We start from the raw sequence: 21,538 nt of genomic DNA, 5'->3' as shown, positions 1-21,538 counted from the left end.
TTGAGGGAGTGGGTTAAGAAGTCACAGGGAGGAGAAGGCTTGGAAGTGAATTCAAGGTTGATCTTCTGCACTTTATCGCGGAAGTGGTCAGCTAGTGATTGAGGAGAGAGTGAGGGAGGGGTGGGAGCCAAATTACAAACATCTAAATATCTTCTAATCATCTAAATGACTGGTCAATCAAACATATAAATGGCGAGTGACCGTACTCACCCGCAAATGCGCAGTAGAGACTTCCCTCTCTGTCCCGCCCCCACGTCAATACGTGATGACGTGGGGGCGGGACAGAGAGAGAAACTGCGTGAAGGGGAGGGAGGGAACCGCCGACATCGCTACAGCTCCCCCCCCGAGGTCGCCGCTACTGCTCCCCCCACCCGGAGTCGCCGCCGCCCCCCCTCCACCCAGCCCGAGCACTCTCTTCGGTATTGAACTTACATCGCCGACACGCAGCAGGCAGATCAGCTGAGCTCCCGTCGGCCTTCCTTCCCTGCCTGTGTCCCGCCCTCGCCGACGATATGTCACACAAGGGCGGGACAAAGGCAGAGAAGGAAGGCCGACGGGAACTCTGCTGATCTGCGTTTCGGCGACGTAAGTTCAATAGTGAAGAGAGGGCCCGGGCCGGGTGGAGGGGTGGCGGCGATCACTCCGGGGGGGGGGGGGGGGGGGGAGGGACCGGTAGCGGCGACCTTGGGGGGGGAGCTGCAGCGGTGAGGGGAGGGGGCCTTGGAAAAACCCCATACTAGCCCGTTTTAACGGGCTCAACGGCTAGTAAGCTATAGAAAGGAAGAAGATGCTCACACTATGAGACATTCTAGTTTATACTTTTAACAGATTATTAAGATACACAGATGCTTACTTAACAATGCTTAGGTATACTACCAGTTTATTTTAAGAAGCATTATCTGTGATTTAGGTAAATTCATCTACACATATGCATAAACAATTAGGGGAAATTTTCAAACTGCTCCACTGGGTCAAAAGCCCAATTTACCTTTTAATCACAGGTTTTGCATTAGTCTTCAAAGCATACTTTTTCTTTGCAACTTGCCATGGGTACAAAAGTCATGGTTACTTGCATCTGCATTTCTTGCAGACACATTTTTTGCTAGAAAAGTGTGTTTAAAGACTTGAAAGGGTCAACTATGCACATACTCTTCTCTGACTGAAACGCAAGTCTTGCATTGGGAACAACTCAGATTAGTGCGACTGAAAGTCAGTGCACTGTGTAACTAAGTAGGAGGTCCTGACAGTGTGCTCAATTTCCCTGGAAGCTGGCTCTTTATATGCACTATTCAAGCAATCTGCCTTTGCATAGTGTCTCAAAGAATGTGGACAGTATCTTTTACAGGGACAGCAATGTTCAAGCAGCCAATTAACACTAAGTGAAATGCTTTGTATCCTTGTAAATCATTTTGAAAATTGTCCTTGCCTTTATTAATCAGGTTTCACTTTGTAAATAAAGTAAATTGCATTTACTTATAAGTTTTAACCGCATGGTTTAATATTTCAATGAGAAACAAAAGATGGAACACGCAAAGCAAGAAGCTACAATTTTACTATTACCTTTTGTAGGACATCCAATGCTGTCAGAACTGCTTCTTGCAAACTTGTCAGTACTGCTTCGGTAAAAGATGGTAGGATGAAAGGTGAGGCATCTGAACTGATAGGGACTGATACAGACCCATGTAATATTATCCCTAGTTTCTGAAGATCATCCATGCTAAAACCAGTTCTAATATGTTGATAGAGGGCTGGGAATATCTGAACTAAAGCTGTGAGGAAGGGCTGGCTGGGAATGAAAGTTAATTTATCACAAGTAGCGGTTGGAGGTTTTGTACTTTCTGTACCAATCCTATACCAGGTGTTCCAAGCTGCCCACCAAAGTGCAGAATCTTCAATCTCGTCCACTACAATAGGGAGCTCGGATACATTATATCTGCTTAGCTTATCTCCAACAGGATCCATTCTCATTAATAGTCTGCCTGGGCCAGAAGCTGTTATTGGTCCTAAAACGGCAGGAACTGGAACATTAATTCCAGGCAATGATTCAGGCTTATCATCTCGGACAGGGCTCACTATTTGTAAGATTTCTTGGAAACTTTTCAGAGCAGCCAGAGAGACTTCATTATTTTTGCTGAGTGCCGCTGACTGGATGTGATCCAATAGAACATCCCAAGCTTTGGAAAAATCACCTTCATAGAAAACAAAAAATGCATATCAAACAGAGAAATATTTACAAAAACGATACATATTATCAATTTCTGCACTGTACATGAGTTACTTCTATAACCAGAAAATGAAATGAGCAGATCACTGTTCTCAGTTTTACAGGTATTTACTTGCTCTTATTCATTAATCCTCTCACATTTAAAACCAAATTTGAGAACTCAAAAATTCAGTGAACTTTTTCAGTTTTTTTATTTTATAACATGTTTGTAATACATTTTTTATTTTAGAATACACCTGAAAAATCTATTAAAACAGGCAAATTGTTAAGTAGTAATTTCATATGAAGAAATCAGTCTATCAAATTCAGGGGGTTATTTACTAAGGGGTTCTTTTACTAAAGCTTATTCCTATGGGCCCTGATGCAGATAACTCGAGCCAAGCTTTAGTAAACAACCCCCTCAGTCTGCTACTGAAAGAACTGGTATTTTATATAGATTTCTCATTTTATTATAAAGTTGTGTGTTTGGGAACCTCTTTCTTAATTTGTAGGTAAAATTACTGCAAAGGCAATCAGTGAAGCCTTTACACTTGTGATGAGTGAAGTCTTTACACTTGTGATGATTATAAATGCAAATACAGTTTTTTGAGCCTAAACAACTCCTTGATTATATTGTGAATAAAGAAAGTTCCTTCAATGTTCACGGCTAAGGGGTCCTTTTACTAAGCTATGGTAAAAAGTGGCCTTAGCACATCCTTATGTGGGTCTTTTCTGCACTCTAAGACCATTTTTACCGCAGCCAGAAAATGGCCAATTTTCCATTTTCCCAATTAACGGCCATTAACAAAAATTAGCATGAACCCTTACCGCCACCCATTTTATAGGCAGTAAGGACTCAAGCGCTAATCCCGCACTAATCTGGTAGCATGCAGTAATGAGGCTATACTAACTGATTTGCACTGTCATGCCCACTCTCCACTCCCAGACATGCCCCAGACAAGATTTAGGAATTTTTTTTAGCTAATGGTTTGCATGCACACGTTGAGATTTAACTGCAGGACACCTCAGTGCATCCTGCAGTAAGACCTTTTAAGCTACAGTAAGCGCATGTTACCATTTATCAAAGCTTAGCAAAAGGGCCACTTTAAGGGGCCCTTTTACTAAGGTGTGCGTAGGCACCTGTGCGTGTCCAACACACATCAAATTGGAGCTACCGCCTGGCTATCGTGCGCCCCGGCGGTAATGCTATTTTTGACACGTGTCCAAAACACGTGGTAGAAAATATTTTAAATTTTCTACCGCGTGGTGCTTACCCGGCAGTTTTTGTACGCCCATTTTCGGCCACAAAAAAAAGACCTTTTTTCCAGGTGCACTGAAAAATGGACCTGTGCGCATCCAAAACACGCGCCTATACCAGCGCAGGCCATTTTTTGGCGTGCCTTAGTAAAACAGCCCCTTAGTGATTTTCATCTGCTTCAGCCAGCAGATTAAACTTTCTTTCATAGCAACCATTAAGGGCTATCCCTGTATTTTTCACTTTGGATCCAATTATTGTAGGCAAAATTATTTTTGAATATTGACTGTTAAGGAATATGTTTGTGTTTTTTTTTATAATCATCACATTATTCAAATGCTATATATATGTGAACTATATATTTAAATTTAATAAATAATGAAAAAAATAAATGCAAATACAGGGGCACTTTTACTAAGCTGCGTTAGTGTCTACGCTAGCCCAACGTGCACCAAAATAGAGTTATCTCCCAGCTACAACGTGGCTCTTGCAGTAATTTCATTTTTAGTGTGCGTCCAATATGCACATCCGAAAAATCATTTTTATTTTCAGACGTGCACTAATTGGCATTTTGGTCATTATTGCCCGGTTACTGCATGAGTTTTTACCACTAGGTCAATGGCTGGCGGTAAGGTCGCAGACCCAAAATGGACGTGTGGCAATTTTGATTTTGCCACACATCCATTTTAGGTAAAAAAAACTTTTTAAAAGCCTTTTTTACAGGTGCACTGGAAAATGGATCGGCATGCGCCCAAAATCCGCGCCTATACTACCACAAGCCATTTTTCAAAGCACCTTAGTAAAAGTAAATGTCTTGTAAAAAAGTCTTCATGTACTCATACAATTTTCATTCTGCTGTCTAAAAAATAACATTCAAAATGCAGTAAAGCAGTGGTCTATGCTTTCAATATGAAAGAACAATTATAGAATTATTTAAAAAAATAAACGCGAAGAAACCTAAACATCTTGTTTGCACAAGAATTTACTTCCCTTGACTCAAAATTTACTGGAAGCTTCTTTGGAAGCAACAGCCACAAATCATTACCAACTTTGCACAACAGGATAGTGCAGTTTTTGACTATTCTTCTTGACAGAATAGCCAAAGCTCTTTCAACCTGGCCAAGGTTTGTCTGTGGACTGAAATCTTCATGGTTTGTCATAGATTTTCTATTAGGTTCAAGGCTGGGCTTTGACTGAGTCGCTTGGAAACATTTGCCTTCTGCTTTTGCTTTGTTCTTTGGACCATTATCACCCTGTTGAAAGGTGGATTTTGTCCGCAGTCTCAGATCTATGGCAGACTAGAACAGGTTTTCCTCCAGGATTTGCCTGTATTTTGCATCATCCACCTGTCCCTTGATCTTCACAAGCCTGTCCTCTCTATTCCAACGCATCCCTATAACATAATGCTGCCACTGCAGGGATGATATTTGAAGGGTGATGTGCTGTGTGTTTTATGCCACACACATCGCTTGGCACGGAGACCATAAAGGTCTGTGAGGGAGTGAGTGGTATAGCGGCAAGCATCCTTAGGAACACTCCCTCACTGAGGTTGCAGTTTAGCCACCTTACGGCAGGTGATGCTGCAAGCCTGCCATGTCAGAGGCTGAGTCAGAGGGGTGGGACTCAGGTCAGGAGGTGGTTAAATGTCCTGAAACAGAGTGGATCAGAGAGGCCAAGATGTCTCCAGGAGAGGTTCTGAGGGCAAGGATCCTTACAAGGTGATCTGGCCTAGGCTATAGTACCTGATGGAGGTCAAGGGAAGAAGGGTGGCCCTAGCTCAGACTTTATATGCTGAGTGAGAAGTCTGAAAATTTATGCTTGGAGAAATTTCAGGATTGAGTGCTATATTATGAGTAATGAAGACACTGTATATGGAAGAGAGTAGCTATACCAGAGATGGACTATTGAAAGTGAAATTGTGTTTGAGAGAGTTCCATAAAGAGTATTGAACTTGTAAGGAAACAGGCTTATTTAATTCCCTTGTAAATAGTTTCCCTTTTTGACCTTACACTGCCCCCTGGTGTGTATTTTGAGGGTTCCATGCCACCTTGCAAAGAAGTCACGTTATCACAAACACCTTCTCCCATGTGTATAGTAAACTATACGTGTTTTTTGTTGTTGTTGTTTTTAAACAAATGATACGTAGCACACCATACTGCTTTTCCTTAACAGTAGTTTCCTTCTTGCCATCCTCTTAAACAGGCCATATTTGTGGAGTAATCTTGAAGTTATTGAACAATCAGCATTTCTCCCTGTCTCTGAAGCTATAGCAGAAAGATGCTGCAGGATGATGTAATGATATTTGATAGTACCAACAATTTCTCTACTTTTCACCAAAATTTCTCTGAAGTTTTAAAAAAATTAATCTTAGGCCTCACAGTGACCTTCCTTAGCAATTTCTTTAACTCACAACTTCTGACTTTGTAAGCATGGCCTAACTGAGGCAGTGTCTCAGTGGTACCAAACTATTTGCAGTTTATAATGCTAGATCTGTCAGGACCCCTAGGGATATTCAAGTACACTAAAGTTTTCTTACAGCCTTCGAGAACTGTACAAAGGGCTGTATAAACAGTGCAATCACACAGGGTGCAAGGAAGGTGGGGATGCCAAAATTGCACTCCATTCATTTTGTGGAGGTGCTGGGGGTATACCACACAGGGATTCAAGCTCCATATGATCTTATAGTCTTCCTTCAGCCTGTACCTTCAAATAACTTCAGCCCAGAGTTGTTTCAGCAGCTCTGTATTCAACAGGGATAGACCTTTGTTTCAAATTTACTTCAAACTACATAAACAGCTTGATTCTTCATATAGGAATACTCAAACTAGCTCAGCTAATATGATTGGACACAGGCAGGCTTTATTTAACTTATTATGGGTCTTGTAAAAGAAATTTTTAGAAACAGAGCTAATTTGGGCTTACCATGACAAACTATGAAGATTTAATTAAAACTTGCTTTCTTAGTATGGATTACTTTCTGGATATTTCCGTAACTGTTTTTTTCATGTTGACCATATAAAATATGCTTTGTTGATTAGTAGAACTCTTACTATAAAGCATTTTGAAGCATATTTTTTTACATGACAGAATGTGAAAAATATACAACCATGTGAAGACTTTTAGAAAGTAGAGTAAATTTATCACTAGTACAGAAAACAAAACTGCTTAGCTCTAACAGGTATTCTCCATAGAAAGCAAGATTTATCAGGTTTTCAAGTGGGTGACTTCATCCAACTGCACCAGAGCTCAGAATTTGTGTAAAGCAGGGAGCATGCATGGTCCCTTCCCATGCACAGTGGAAACAGTGAAGATGACTCAAAAATAAGTATCTTGACAATGCTTAGTATGTCCAAGATTTATTGTATAACTGTATAGACTCGACATGGCTGTGTTTCGGCCAAAAAGCCTGCCTCAGGAGTATGTACAATCTCTCAAAGATGTCTTAATAAAAAGAACAATGTTCCTTGCAAGAGATGAAAGCCAGTATTAAAACAGTATGATAAAATCCCTATGCGAGATACTCTCTTTTGGCGGGAAAAGGAGGGACTGTCGAAATGTACCACAAAAGCTCAACCAGAAGCACTGCTCTGGATTGATGAACAAGTTTTAGGAGTCCTTTTACTAAGGCGCGCTAATGCATATTTCTATGGGCATCTTATCATTTAGAACACACTAAATCCATTAGTGCGCCTTGGTAAAAGGCATTATTTACCCCTAGCGGCTGCCATGTGGCAATGCCAACACAACCCATTCAAAGTGAATGGGCTGTGTTGGCATTAGTGCATGGCAGCTGCTAGCATGGCTTAGTAAACAGGGGGAGGGGGGTAGTTTCTAATTGCTAATTTTAGTTTTTATTCAGTTTTCATTCAGACAATAATTTTAGTTTTTGTTTAATTTCATTAAAATAATATTTATTTTTATTTAGTTTCTGTTCTAATATATCACTTGCATAAACACCCTGACAAGTGCTCATGATGCCACTGTGGTGCACTGCAGCCTAGCACTGGAGGCAGGAAAGCTCAAGTGCGGAATGGTCCAGCACTGCTGTGAATGACAAAGTGGGCAGCTAAGAGGGGCAATTTCAAAAGAAACGTCCAAGTTGCGATTTGGACATCCTTGCAAAATGGCGAAATACAGGGGCGGGGAAACCCATATTTTTGGAAAAAGATGGATGTCCATCTTTCGTTTTGAAAATACCGTCAGACACGTAATCCTTAAATTTGGACTTCCCTAGACATGGACGTTTCTGACTTTCGGCGATTTTCAAAACCAAAAACGTCCTAATGCAAGCCAATTCAACGTGGGAGGAGCCAGCATTTCTCGTGCACTGGTCCCCCTGACATGCCAGGACACCAACTGGGCACCCTAGGGGGCACTGCAGTGAACTTCATAAAATGCTCCCAGGAACATAGCTCCCTTACCTTGTGTGCTTATCCCCCCAAACCCACTACCCACAACTGTACACCACTACCACAGCCTTTACAGGTGAAGGGGGCACCTATATGTGGGAACAGAGGGTTTGTGGTGGGGTTTGGAGGGTTCGCTGTTTCCTCCACAAATGTAACAGGTAGGGGGGGGTATGGGCCTGGGTCCGCCTGTCTGAAGTGTACTGCAGTATCCACTAAAACTGATCCAGGGACCTGAATGCGCTGTCATGGACCTGAGTATGACATCTGAGGCTGGCATAGAGGCTGACACGAAATGTTTTTAAAGATGTTTTTTGAGGGTGGGAGGGGGTTAGTGATCACTGGGGGAGTAACAGGAGGTCATTCCCGATTGCCTCCGGTGGTCATCTGGTCATTTTGTGCCTTATTCGTAATAAAAACACGTCCGGGTGAAAACATCCAAGTGTTCATCAGGGACGTCTGTTTTTTTAGATTATGGATCAAAGATGTCCAAGTGGTAGGCACGCCCAAGTTCCTCTTTCGCTATGCCTCCAACACGCCCCCTTGAAATTTGGACGTCCTTGCGACGGACTGCAGTTGGAGACGTCCAAAATCGGGTTTCGATTATACCGATTTGGATGTCTCTGGGAGAAGAACGTCCATCTTCCATTTTATGTCGAAAGATGGACGTCCTTCTCTTTCGAAAATGAGCCCATAAGTGACAGACAAAGGGTAAGAGAGGAGGAGGAAAAGGAGAGAAGGTTCCAGATGGAGGAAGATGCTGGATGCAGGTGTGGGAATAAGGAGATGAGGGACATGTTGCCTGGACAAGAGGGGGAGGGAAAGAGGGATATGGAGGTGCTGGGCATTGGGGGGGGGGGGTGGGGTGGGGAAATAGAGGAGTCATGAGGGAATGGAGCAATGTCTACTGGAGTCATAATTTGCTATTTCTCTTTTGTAGGATGGGCAGGGACTGAAGCCTGACTTTGCCTGTACTATGGTTCTGCAGTACATGGAAAAAAATTAAAACAATGAAGAAAACACTTTTTAAAAAAAACTACAATAAAGAAAATATACAAAGCTGACAAAAAACTAAATTTAGATACTACAGAAGACAAAAACTGTTCAAGTAAAGTCAGGAGAGATTTGTATTGCATCTGTTCATGAGGGTACTGCTGTGTGCAGAGAGCTGAACATGCTCACAACATTCCATTAGTTCTGAGCTCTGGAAGAGCTGCTTGATCCTGGCACTACTGAATGATATCACCCACTTGTGTGCCTGACTCAATCCTGTTGTCCACAGAGAAACTAAATCTCATTATCTAGCAACAGCGGCAATCTACAAGAGGTGGTGATCTAAAGCTAAATTTGCTTCTGATCTACTAGTTATTGCAGACTAAATGATAAACATACAGTTGTACTTTCTAAACATACTGCAAGATTAAATAATACCTAGAGATTGCAGTAAATATCTGCGGGTGTTAAAAATTCTCGCCACTCCAGCCAAAGTTAATACCCATGTCTCAGCCCACTGCTTCTCTGCTGTGTCCCTGGAATGGTGGATGAGAATATTTCCGCCTCCTGACTCAATCTTCTCTTTGTCAGCTGTGGTGGAAGATTCTCGAACCTGATCCAGTAGATAAAATAGGACCTACCACATCCAGGCAGAAAACATCAGAATCATTTCTGTTCATGTTTAGTGCAGTGACAAGCACAACTTATTCTGATGAAAGTGAGAATAAGTGAGAAGTAAAAGAAGAAACTGATCACGTATTCAAATTCAAACTAGTTACTGTTCATTACAGTGAAAAAATATAGGTTCAACTCACATATAATATCCAAAGATGATAAGAATTTGCCGTACTGGGCCAGATCAATGGTCCACCTTAGTCCAGTACCCTGCTTCCAACAGTGGCCAATCCAGGTCACAAGTACCTGGAAGAATCCAAAGAATAGCTATGCTACTGACCCCAGGAATATGCAGTGATTTTCCCCATGTCTACCTTAACAGCAGTTTATAGACTTTTCCTCCAGGGACTTATCCAGACATTTTTTTAAAACACAAATATGCTAACTGCTTTTACCACAACCTCCAGCAATGAATTCCAGAGCTTATTTGTTAAGTTAAAAAAAATCTTTCTCCTATTTGTTTTAAAAGTATTACCATGTAACCTCTTGGCGTGTCCCCTCATCTTTGTACTTTTGGAAGTACAGACCTGGGGAAAGCCACTGTCTATCCCTGGGGTTAAGTAGCATGGAATCTTGCTACTTTTTTGGGACTCTACCAGGTACTTGAGACCTGGATTGGCCACTACTAGAAATAGGATACTGAGCTAGATGGACCTTTGGTCTGACCCAGCAGGACAATTTTCATGTCCTTATGTTCCTATGGCTACCCCTGTTCACCTTTATTCAATGTACCCTAGTTCCATAGCTTCATTGTAATTGAGACAGGCCCATCTCCTGTGCATTTATGTCATGGAAATATTTACATGTGTCTATTATATCTCCCCTCACATGTCTTTTTTCCAAAGTATCCACTACAAAATAATCCAAAAGGATGTGGAGTCAATCAAATCAAAACAATCTATATAGAAAAAAAAATGACCCACTGAAATAACAAAAATATGAGTGAACACACAAGACGTGCATAAAGGAAGGAAAAAGCCTCAAAGAGCTGTGATCGCCTTTAGCTTTACAGCAGTGGCGTTCCTAGGGGGGCTGACACCCGGGGCGGATCGCTGATGCGCCCCCCCCCCCGGAACAGCGTGACGCCCCCCCCCCCTGGCAAAAGAACCCCCGATCCCCCTGCGAAAGAACATCCCCCCCGGGTGCACGCCGCTGGGGGTGGTGGTGACGCGCGTCTGCCAGCTCTTCGTTTTCACACTCCCTCTGCCCCGGAACAGGAAGTAACCTGTTCCGGGGCAAAGGGAGCATGAAAACGAAGAGCCAACAGGTGCGCGGCACCCGGGGCGGGGCGGACCGGACCGCCCCCCCCCCCCCCCCCCCCCCGGTACGCCACTGCTTTACAGATCTGCCGATCTGGAGCTCTTTGAGGCTTTTTCCTTCCTTTATGCACATCTTGTGTGTTCACACATATTTTTGTTATTTCAGTGGGTCATTTTTTGGTTTCTTCCAAAGTACACATATTCTTTAAATCTGTCCCATATGTTTTATGACAGTGACCACTGACCATTTTAGAAGTCACCCTCAGGATCAACTGTATTCTGTTTATATTTTTTTTGAAGGTGCATTCTCCAGAATTGTACACAGTACTATAAATGAGATCTTACTAGAGACCTTCCATCTCGAGTAGAGAGGTGTGGTAGCCATGTTAGTCCACTTTTAAAGGTAATCAATAGAAATAAAACATGGAAAAGAAAATAAGACAATACCTTTTCTAGCCCATTATAAACCATAAAATTGTACTGCTTTGAAACCCTCCTGTCTCCATGCATATCTCACCTGTCCCTCTTCCTGTCTCTCAGCTATCCACCCCGATCCTGTTAGACTGTCACTGGAATGCTTTGATGTTTCACTTATATATACCGTTGTCTACCAACATTTGCTTATTTCCGATCTGACGAAGAAGGGCAACCTTCGAAAGCTAATCAAGAAATGTATTAAGTTATGTCCAATAAAAAAAGGTATCATCTTATTTTCTTTTCCATGTTTTATTTTGTTTTATTTCTATTGCTTACTAGAGACCTGCAATCTCTTTTCTACCTTTTTGGCCACTCTATGATCATCAGATATTATCACTCTAAGTCCCGCTCTTCTGTTATACACAGAAATACTTCATCTCCTATTCTGTACTACTATCTTAGGCTTTTGAAGCCCAAATGCATGATCCTGCATTATTCAACATTAAATCTTAGCTGCCAAATTCTAAACCAAGCTTCACTAGATCCTTCTTCATGTTATCCACACCATCCGGGATGTCTACTCTATTGCAGGTTTTGATATCATCCACAAAGAGACAGACCTTACCAGATACTCCTTCCACAATACCACTTAAAATAATGTTTAAAAAAATGGATGAAGAGCCAAACCCTGTGGCATACCACTGGTAATGCCCTTTTCTTCAGAGTGAACTCCATTTACTACTACCCTTTGTCCCTTCCACTCAACCAGTTTCTAACCCAATCAGTCACTTTTGGGCCCATATCAAGGGTGCTCAGCTTATTTATAAGTTGCCTATGTGCCAAAGGCTTTCCTGAAATCTAGGTACACCATGTCTAGTGTGCTCCCTTGATCCAACTAGTGTAAAACCATTTTTTCTCGGGTCCTACAATCCATTGGTTCCAGAACCTGCACTATCCTTTGTTTCAGAAGCATTTCTGTTAACTTACTCACCACAGAAGTCAGACTAACAGACCTGTAGTCCCCCACCTTCCCCTTACTTCCACTTTTGTGGAGAAGGACCACATTCTCCCTTCTCCAGTCCCCAGGATCACTCAGGAGTCCAAAGAAGCACTGAAAAGGTCAGAATGCGGAACAACCAGAATATCCCCGTTTCTTTAATACCTTTGGATATTTCCAATCTAGCCCCATCACTTTGTCTACCCTTAGTTTAGCTAGCCCCTCAGAAAGTCTTCAAGGTCTAGGGGGAAAGGTAGGAAGCTTGGTCATGTTTGGTTTCAGGTGGCAGGGGGATATCCATGCAGCAATGTCAAACAGATTGGGACTTGGGCCTGGATTCCTAGAGAAATTTCTGGTGCAGAGAAGTAGATCTGGGAGTCATCAACGTAAAGACGGTACTGAAAACCATGGTGGGAAATCGAAGTATCAAGGGAACAAGTATAAAGAGAAAAGAGAAGAGGTTGCAAGAAAAGTGCAATGGGAGATATGAAAACAAAACCAAGATAGAATACAGCCATAAAATCTACATGAGGACAGCATATGAAAGAGTAGGTGGTTAAAAGCAGCAGAAGACTGAGTAAAGGCCCTTGGATTTGGCCAGGAAGAGGTCGCTGGATACTTTGGAAAGGGTTGTTTCTGTAGAATGTAGAATTCATAGTTCGTCTTTATTTGATATACCACCAATCACCAGATATCTAAGTGGTTTACAAAGTAAAATTAAAGAAGGCACAGAATTTGGAATAAATAAAAAGGATTTAAGTTAAAATGCATTAGAGCACTTTACATTATTTGATTACACCTCACCCAAATATTTTAAAACTATCTCTCACTTTATAAAAAGAACAATCTTTTTCCAAAATACTCTACTCAAAATATCTTTAAAAACCAGGATAAATGCCGTAACTCCAATGGGATAAAATTCCATAATTTTACGTCTACACAGCTAAATTTGCCTTCATCAGTTGATTTCAATCTTAGGTATATTCAGTAGCTCATATTGAGCAGAGACTAAATGTCTTGACGGTATATAAATCTGTGAATGCTCCTTTAAATACAAAGGACCACCTAGTAACAAAAACAAAACATAACATCTTAAACTTTACTCTTTGATCAATCAGGAGCCAATGTAACCTCTTCAGAATAGGCAAAATATAGTCCTGAGTCTTTTTATTCATCACTAAACAAGTTCCCATGTTCCGAACCAGCTCTGTTTCAATTGATACACAGGTAAACCACAATAGAAGGCATTACAATAATCCAATCTGATTGTCACGAAGGCACGAACTAACCGGCAAGGTAATAACCTGTATATTCAAGTCTTTATGAAAATTCAGTGCCCCCTGACCTCCTTACTTTTTTCAATCTAGAAACATGATGAAAATAGACTTGTGGTATACAAAAACCAACAAACCAAATCAGGTCCCCTTGTCCAACTCAAGCTTCACTTAAATAAAAAAAAAAAAAAACTCTCTTTAACTAGAAGATCATAAACAAACAGTCTTCTGTACATTTGTAAATGTACAGATATTAGCCTGTCCTCCAGAAAAATGGAGTTATGCTCAGGAGAATTTTATGAATTTTGTTTTGCAAGAGACTAGGTCCTCACTGATAAATGTACTGAGTGATTTGTTTTGTCATTCAAGCTGCGTTGCATGAGGCAAGATAGGTGTTTCAGGTTAGATGTTTTGTGTGCTTTAGGAAAAATATTTACCTCCTTTCCAATTGTAAATGGGTATTTTTGTAAGTAATCTGAGGGTGAACAGGACTGGGCTGGCATGGTGGCTCAGTGGCTGTGTGTAGGGACCTGAGCTTGATTTCTGGTTTGGGTCTTCTGCTCACCAGGTCAGCTGGGGCATAGGAAGCTGAGGAAGAAGAGCTCACGGCACCTGAAGGTAGGATTTGAGAGTCAGTCATTACACACCTAGTGGCCAAATTTAAAGATCATAACTGCTAGGGTCTGGAAGATGCCATGATGAATGGGTCTCCAGTCAAAGACTGTCACTACAATGACTAGAATCAAGTAAGTTGGGAGACTACATAGTGAAGTTACTTACATATAGCAGGTGTTCCTCAAAGACAGGACATGTATACTCAATATACGCATGACATCATCCGATGGAGCTCAATACGGATGCTGCCCAGTGTAATATTTCTTTAAGAGGCCTTTGGCAGCATTCCACCAAGCATGCGAGGGTGCCTTCCCACCCAACATACAAGTATGGGACCAGCAGTACAATATGAAAGCTGAAGGAATACTACTCCAAGGGGAAGTGGGAGGAGATGTGAGAATACATGTCCTGCTGTCCTTGGAGAACATCTGCTACAGGTAATTAATTTACTTCTTCCAAGGACAAACAGGACATGTATTCTCACATATGGGAATCCCTAGCTACCAGACTCACTGAAAATAACATTAAACCAAGTGAAACTCGCAACGAGTCCACGGAAAAACCACTTAATCTGAAATTATATATACACACTGGCACTGAAAGTGCACCCTGGGTCAGAAGAAAACTGGCCTAGGAAGGTGGAGTTGGATTTTAGACACCAAACAAATTCTGCAGAAGTCTGTCTGAACCAGCTGTCATTCCAAGAATTCTGCGCAAGGCAGTAGTGAGAAGTTCAATGGCGGCTGAGCTCAAGTGGCTACCTATGTAGCCATGGCTCTGACATTGTGAGCTGTGATATGACTCTCCAGAGTCAGACCAGTCTGGGCATAAGTGAAAGAGATTCAGTCCAATTGGATACCTTGTGTTTACAGATGGCTGCCCACAAGCTGCTTGAATCAAAAGAGACAAAATGCTGGTGCCAATGGATCCGAGTTATCTTCAGGTAAGAAGCCAAGGCTTGATGCAGTCCAAGCTGTGGAGAGTGCTCACACCGGGATGCGCACAAGGTTTGGGACAGAATTTAGGTAGGACAACTGACTGATTAAGATGGAAGTCCGACCACCACCACAGAAAGGAACTCAGGGTGCGAATGAAGAACTACTCTGTTGTGATGAAACTTCATGTAAAGCAGAAGGGCCTGATTCTGTGAGCTAAAATGAACACCATCTAAAACAACAGCCTCCAGGTCAGGTACTTCAGATGACAGGAATCTAGCAGCTCAAAAGGAGCTTTCATCAGGTGTCTGAGAACAATGTTGAGGACCCATGACACAGTTAGAGGTTTGACAGGGGGCTTTGTCAACAGCAAACCTCATAAGAAGCAAACAACTAAAGGCTTTACAGGCATACGCTTACCTCCAACATGGTGATAAGCACTGATTGTACTGAAGTGAACCCTACAGAGTTGGTCTTCAAACCAGATTCAGAAAGGTACATGAGGTATTCAAACAGTTTTTGTGCAGGGCAAGTGAGAGGGTCTAGGGCCTTGCACTCACACCAGATGACAAACCTTCTCCATTTGAAATTATAACACCTCTTGGTGAAATTCTTCCTGGTAGCCAGTAAGATCTTGGAGACACCCTCAAGTAGCTGCAAATCTATGCTTTCAACATCCAGGCCATGAGGGTCTGGGAATAGAAGTTGGGATGCAGAACAGATTCCTCGTTCTGAGTGACAAGGTTGGAAAAAAGTCCAATCTCCACAGTACTTTGGAAGACAACTCCAGAAGTAGAGGGAACCAGATCTGCTCTGGCCAGTATGGAGCAATGAGAATCATGGTTACCTAGTCCTGTCTGAGTTTTTGCAAGATCTTCCCTTTTAGGGGGATCAGAAGAAATGCATACTGAAGTCCTGTTCTCCAATGCAGAAGAAAGGCATCTGATGCTTGTCTGCCGTGTGACCTGAGCCTGGAGCAAAACTGAGGTACCTTGTTGGTGAGATGAGTGGCATTCCCACTGAGGGAATGCCCTACTCTCAGAAGAGCTGACAGGCAACTCATGGGGTTCCATCACCCTGCTCAGTCTGCCTGTCAGGCTGTTTTCCTTTTCTGCCAGGTATGTGACTCAGAGTAGAGAGCTGAACGGAAGTGGGGAAAGCGGGGATCATGCAGGGATGGACCAAGGTCCACAGGGATCCTGCGGGGATGGACCCGGGTCCTGTGGGGTTCCTGCAATTGAACCAACCTATGCTTTCCTTTCCTGCACACACCTGAAATCACCCGGATGGTCTAGTGGGTTGCTTTGGGGCAAGAAAGATCCCCACTCTTTCCTGCTTGCTGCCGCTGAACCATCTCGCTGCTGCCAGGGCTGGAGGGGAGGTGGATGCAGAGTGTGGGTGCAGGGAGGAGGGGAAAAATGGGACAGGGAGGTTAGATTGACAACAGGAGATGATACAAGGCTATCTAGCACAATGGGTTGACGCCAGTAGGCACAGATTGTCGCCACACTGGTTCACCCAAAACAATAGCAAACGCTAGTGAAATTAATAGCAAAAGATTTTTTAGATACAAGGGACTGCCTATGCGTGGTCCATCTGTAAAAAGTCAAAAGTTGTTCATTAGTAGGCACTGATTAAAAGGTGGAGTACAAAAGAATTTTTTTCTTTTTTTTGTTACTTATTTGACAGCTTTTTAATTTATTTGAAAGCTTTCCATATGTAGATATAAATATTATGAAATAAAAACTGAATTTCACTAAAACAGCTTCACAAATTATTGCTGGTAGAAAAAGCATTAATAAAGGCTGTGTTTTGTGCTCACTTTTCTACACTGTTCTGTACAATACAGTAATACATGGTAACATTTTCAGTGAGGATAGCCTCTTAACTGTTGTAATCTACCTTTTGAAGCCTGGTGTTATAAAGATTGGAAGTAAAATTAAACTCTCCTTTCATTGGGGCACATGGAATCACATCTTCACCTCATCTCTTTTGTACAAATGGATTATTCTGTTTTGAGTATGTTTCAGGGACAAGTGGTTTTCATAAGTCAAATTAATAAAAATAAATATTTCATGCTGATCTCTTTCTTCGTGGGGGGTGTGGGTGTGGAGCAAAGTGACTGCAGTACAGCAAGGGCTGGGTGGGCCGGGGACTGGGATGGAGGAGATTACTTCCAGCGGAGACATGTGGGGACGGGTTAGATTCCCCACACGGACAGGTGGGGATAGGTTGGGTTTCTGTCCCTGTGCAACTCTCTAGCTCAGTGCACATTTTCATGGTTGGTTGCCCAGTTTCACATCTCAACAGCTTCCAGACACAAGGGGTATGATCCCATACCCCCTTCTTGTTTACATAGTGCATGGCTACTTGATTGTCTGTTAGAATAAGCACAGTTTGGTTGGACAGTCGATCTCTGAAAGTCTTAGGAGTACTCCAAATCGCCTGAAGCTCCAGGAGGTTGATTTCGTACTCTATCTCCTAGGCAGACCAAATCCCCTGGGTGTCAGGCCCGTCTACATGGGCTCCCCAGCCCAGAGTAGATGGCTTTGTGGTCAGCACCTTGTGGTGTGGAGGAATTTGGAATGGTAGTCCCAGGATCAGATTGGTCAGGCCACTGAGAAACTAGGGTCCGTTGGGCACCTCTCAAGTTTAGGCATGCCATGGGCATAACATGTACTGTGGAGACCATGTGGCCTAGCAACCTCAATATCTGCTGAGCTGTGACCTGCTGGGACTTGAGTGGCAATGGCAATAAGGGCATCTGTCCAAGCTTGAGGCAGGAAGGCCTTAGCTTGCACTATGTCTAGCAGGGTTCCAATATACTCCAATTGTTGAAATGATTGCAGGTGGGACTTGGGCCAGTTAGTGACAAACCCCAGGAGCTACAGCTCTTGAATAATCCTTAGCCTGAACAGCTGAGCACCTTCCCTCAATGTGTGCTTGACTAGCCAATCATCCAGATAGGGAAATGCATTGACTCCCAGTCTGCATAGCAATGCTGCAACTACTGCTAGACACACTGTGAATATCCTGGGAGCCAACGTGAGGCCAAATGGCTGAACAAGGTACTGGAAGTGATGTTTTCCCATTCAAAATCTATGATATTTTTTTAATGCGAGTGTTGGCATCCTTAAGGTCCAGAAAGCATAGCCAATCACTCACCTGAATCAAAGGAAGAAGGGTGTCAAGGGAAATCATCCTTAAGTTTTATTTGACCACATATTTGTACAGGACCCTGATGTCTGTGATGGGACAAAAAGCGAAGATACATACCAGTAGCAGGTATTCTCCGAGGACAGCAGGCTGATTGTTCTCACATGTGGGTCGACGTCCACGTCGGCCCAGGAATCGGCATTTTGCAAGCAAAATATTTCAAAAGTTTTCCCAGAGTCTTCTGGCGCGTGTGCAGTGCGCACTGCGCATGCGCGGACCGATTTCCCGCCCCTCGCGCGAACGCATTCCTCAGTTAAATCAAAAGCATAATAAGAAACAAATCAACTCCAAATGGAAGGTGGGCGGGTTTGTGAGAACAATCAGCCTGCTGTCCTCGGAGAATACCTGCTACAGGTATGTAACTTCGCTTTCTCCAAGGACAAGCAGGCTGCTTGTTCTCACATGTGGGGTATCCCTAGCAAACAGGCTCACTTTAAACAATGAACATTGGTCAATTGGGCCTCGCAACGGCGAGGACATAACATAGATTGACCTGAAACTATAAACAACTAACTGAGAGTGCAGCCTGGAACAGAACAAAAATGGGTCTGGGGGGGTAGAGTTGGATTCTAAACCCCGAACAGATTCTGCAGCACTGACTGCCCAAACCGACTATCGCATCGGGTATCCTGCTGAAGGCGGTAGTGAGATGTGAATGTGTGAACTGATGACCACGTTGCAGCCTTGCAAATCTCCTCAATGGAGGCTGACTTTAAGTGAGCCACTGATGCAGCCATGGCTCTAACATTGTGAGCCGTGACATGGCCCTCCAGAGTCAGCCCAGCTTGGGCGTAAGTGAAGGAAATGCAATCTGCTAGCCAATTGGAGATTGTGCGTTTTCTGATGGCAACTCCCCTCCTACTGGGATGAAAAGAAACAAACAACTGGGCAGACTGTCTAAAGGGCTTTGTCCGCTCCACGTAAAAGGCCAATGCTCTCTTGCAGTCCAAGGTGTGCAAACTGCTTTCGTCAGGGCGGGTATGAGGACGGGGAAAGAATGTTGGCAAGACAACTGACTGGTTCAGATGGAACTCCGACACCACCTTTGGCAGGAACTTAGGGTGCGTGTGGAGGACTACTCTGTTGTGACGAAATTTGATATAAGGTGCATGTACTACTAAGGCCTGAAGCTCACGTAACAACCACCAAGAAAACAACCTTCCAGGTCAAGTACTTCAGATGGCAGAAATTCAGTGGTTAAAAAGGAGCTTTCATCAGCTGAGTGAGAACGATGTTGAGATCCCATGACACTGGTGGAGGTTTGACAGGGGGCTTTGACAAAAGCAAACCTCTCATGAAGCGAACAACTAAAGCCTGTCCAAAGATAGGCTTACCCTCTACACGGTGATGATAGGCACTAATCGTACTAAGATGAACCCTTACTGAGTTGGTTTTGAGGCCAGACTCTGATAAGTGTAGAAGGTATTCAAGCAGGGTCCGTGTAGGACAAGAAAAAGGATCCAGGGCCTTGCTGTCACACCAGACGGCAAATCTACTCCATTTGAGATTTGGAAAACACTCCAATCTCCACGGTTCTTCGGAGGACAACTCCAGAAGAGGAGGGAACCAAATCTGACGCGGCCAGAAGGGTGCAATCAGGATCATGGTTCCGCAGTCTTGCTTGAGTTTCAGCAAAGTCTTCCCTACTAGAGGTATAGGAGGATACGCATACAGAAGACCTGTCCCCCAATGTAGGAGAAAGGCATCTGACGCTAGTCTGTCATGGGCCTAAAGTCTGGAACAGAACTGAGGGACCTTGTGATTGATCTGAATGGCGAAAAGATCCATGCTCGGAAGATCTTGCGGACTACGCCTATGTTCAGTGACCAATCGTGAGGTTGCATTATCCTGCTCAACCTGTCGGCCAGACTGTTGTTTACGCCTGCCAAATAAGTGGCTTGGAGAAACATGCCATGACGGTGAGCCCAAAGCCACATCTGGATGGCTTTCTGACACAGAGGGCAAGATCCGGTGCCCCCCGCTTGTTGGTGTAAAACATGGCAACCTGATTGTCTGTCTGAATTAAGATTACTTGGTTGGACAGCCGATCTCTGAAAGCCTTTAGAGCGTTCCAGATCACTCGTAATTCCAGGAGATTGATCTGCTGACCTCTTTCCTGAAAAGACCAGGCTCCCTGAGTGTGGAGCCCATCTACATGAGCTCCCCACCCCAGGAGAGATGAATCCGTCGTTAGCACTTTTTGTGGTTGAGGAACTTGGAATGGTCGCCGCATGGTCAAATTGGATCGAATCGTCCACCACTGAAGAGAATTCCGAAAGTCAGTGGACAGTTAGATTACATCCTCTAGATCCCCCACAGCTTGAAACCACTGGGAAGCTAGGGTCCATTGAGCTGATCTCATATGTAGACGTGCCATGGGCGTTACATGAACTGTGGAGGCCATGTGCCCCAGAAGTCTCAACATCTGCCGAGCCGTGACCTGCTGAGACGCTCGAACCATGGACATCAGGGACAGAAGGTTGTCTGCCCTTGCCTTGGGGAGATAAGCTCGAGCTGTCTGAGTGTTCTGCAGAGCTCCAATAAATTCCAATTTTTGGACTGGGGTCAGATGGGACTTGGGATAATTTATGACGAACCCCAGTAACTCCAGCACCTGAATAGTCATTCGCATGGACTCCAAAGCACCTTTCTTCGAGGTGCTCTTCACCAGCCAATCGTCAAGATAAGGAAACACATGCACTCCCAGCCTGCGTAGCAACGCTGCGACTACAGCTAGGCATTTGATAAACACTCTGGGTGCAGACGCCAGGCCAAAAGGCAGTACACAATACTGAAAATGCTGTGTTCCCAGCCGAAATCAAAGATACTTCCTGTGAGCTGAAAGTATCGAGATGCGTGTGTAAGCATCCTTTAAGTCCAGAGAGCATAGCCAATCGTTTTCCTGAATCATGGGAAGAAGGGTGCCTAGGGAAACCATCCTAAATTTTCTCGGATAAGAAATTTGTTCAGGGCCCTTAGGTCTAGGATGGGACGCATCCCCCCATTTTCTTTTGCACAAGGATGTACCTGGAATAGAATCCCAGCCCTTCTTCCCCTGGTGGAACGGGTTCGACCGCTTGGGTCTGTAGAAGGGCGGAGAGTTCCTCTGCAAGTACTTGCTTGTGCTGGGAGCTGTAGGACTGAGCTCCCAGTGGGCAATTTGGAGGCTTGGAGTCCAGATTGAGGGTGTATACTAACCAGACAATTTGAAGAACCGACCGGTCGGAGGTTAAAAGAGGCCACCTTTGGAGAAAAAACATTAACCTCCCCCAAACCGGCAAGTCGTCAGGTAC

At 43.6% G+C, this 21,538-nt stretch overlaps 1 protein-coding gene across 1 annotated transcript in view; it reads right to left on the bottom strand.

Annotated features, from left to right (window-relative positions):
• MON2 (MON2 homolog, regulator of endosome-to-Golgi trafficking) overlaps window positions 1–21,538 on the bottom strand; it is a 461,654-nt gene that overhangs the window by 122,099 nt on the left and 318,017 nt on the right. Inside the window, 2 exon segments of the mRNA XM_030215834.1 lie at window positions 1,561–2,189; window positions 9,296–9,494. Coding sequence (XP_030071694.1) covers window positions 1,561–2,189; window positions 9,296–9,494 — 828 coding nt within the window.

Source organism: Microcaecilia unicolor, chromosome 10 (assembly GCF_901765095.1).
Source record: "Microcaecilia unicolor chromosome 10, aMicUni1.1, whole genome shotgun sequence".
Lineage (NCBI taxonomy): Eukaryota > Metazoa > Chordata > Amphibia > Gymnophiona > Siphonopidae > Microcaecilia > Microcaecilia unicolor.
Note: the sequence above shows the minus strand (reverse complement) of the source record. Positions and strands in the feature narration are given on the sequence as shown.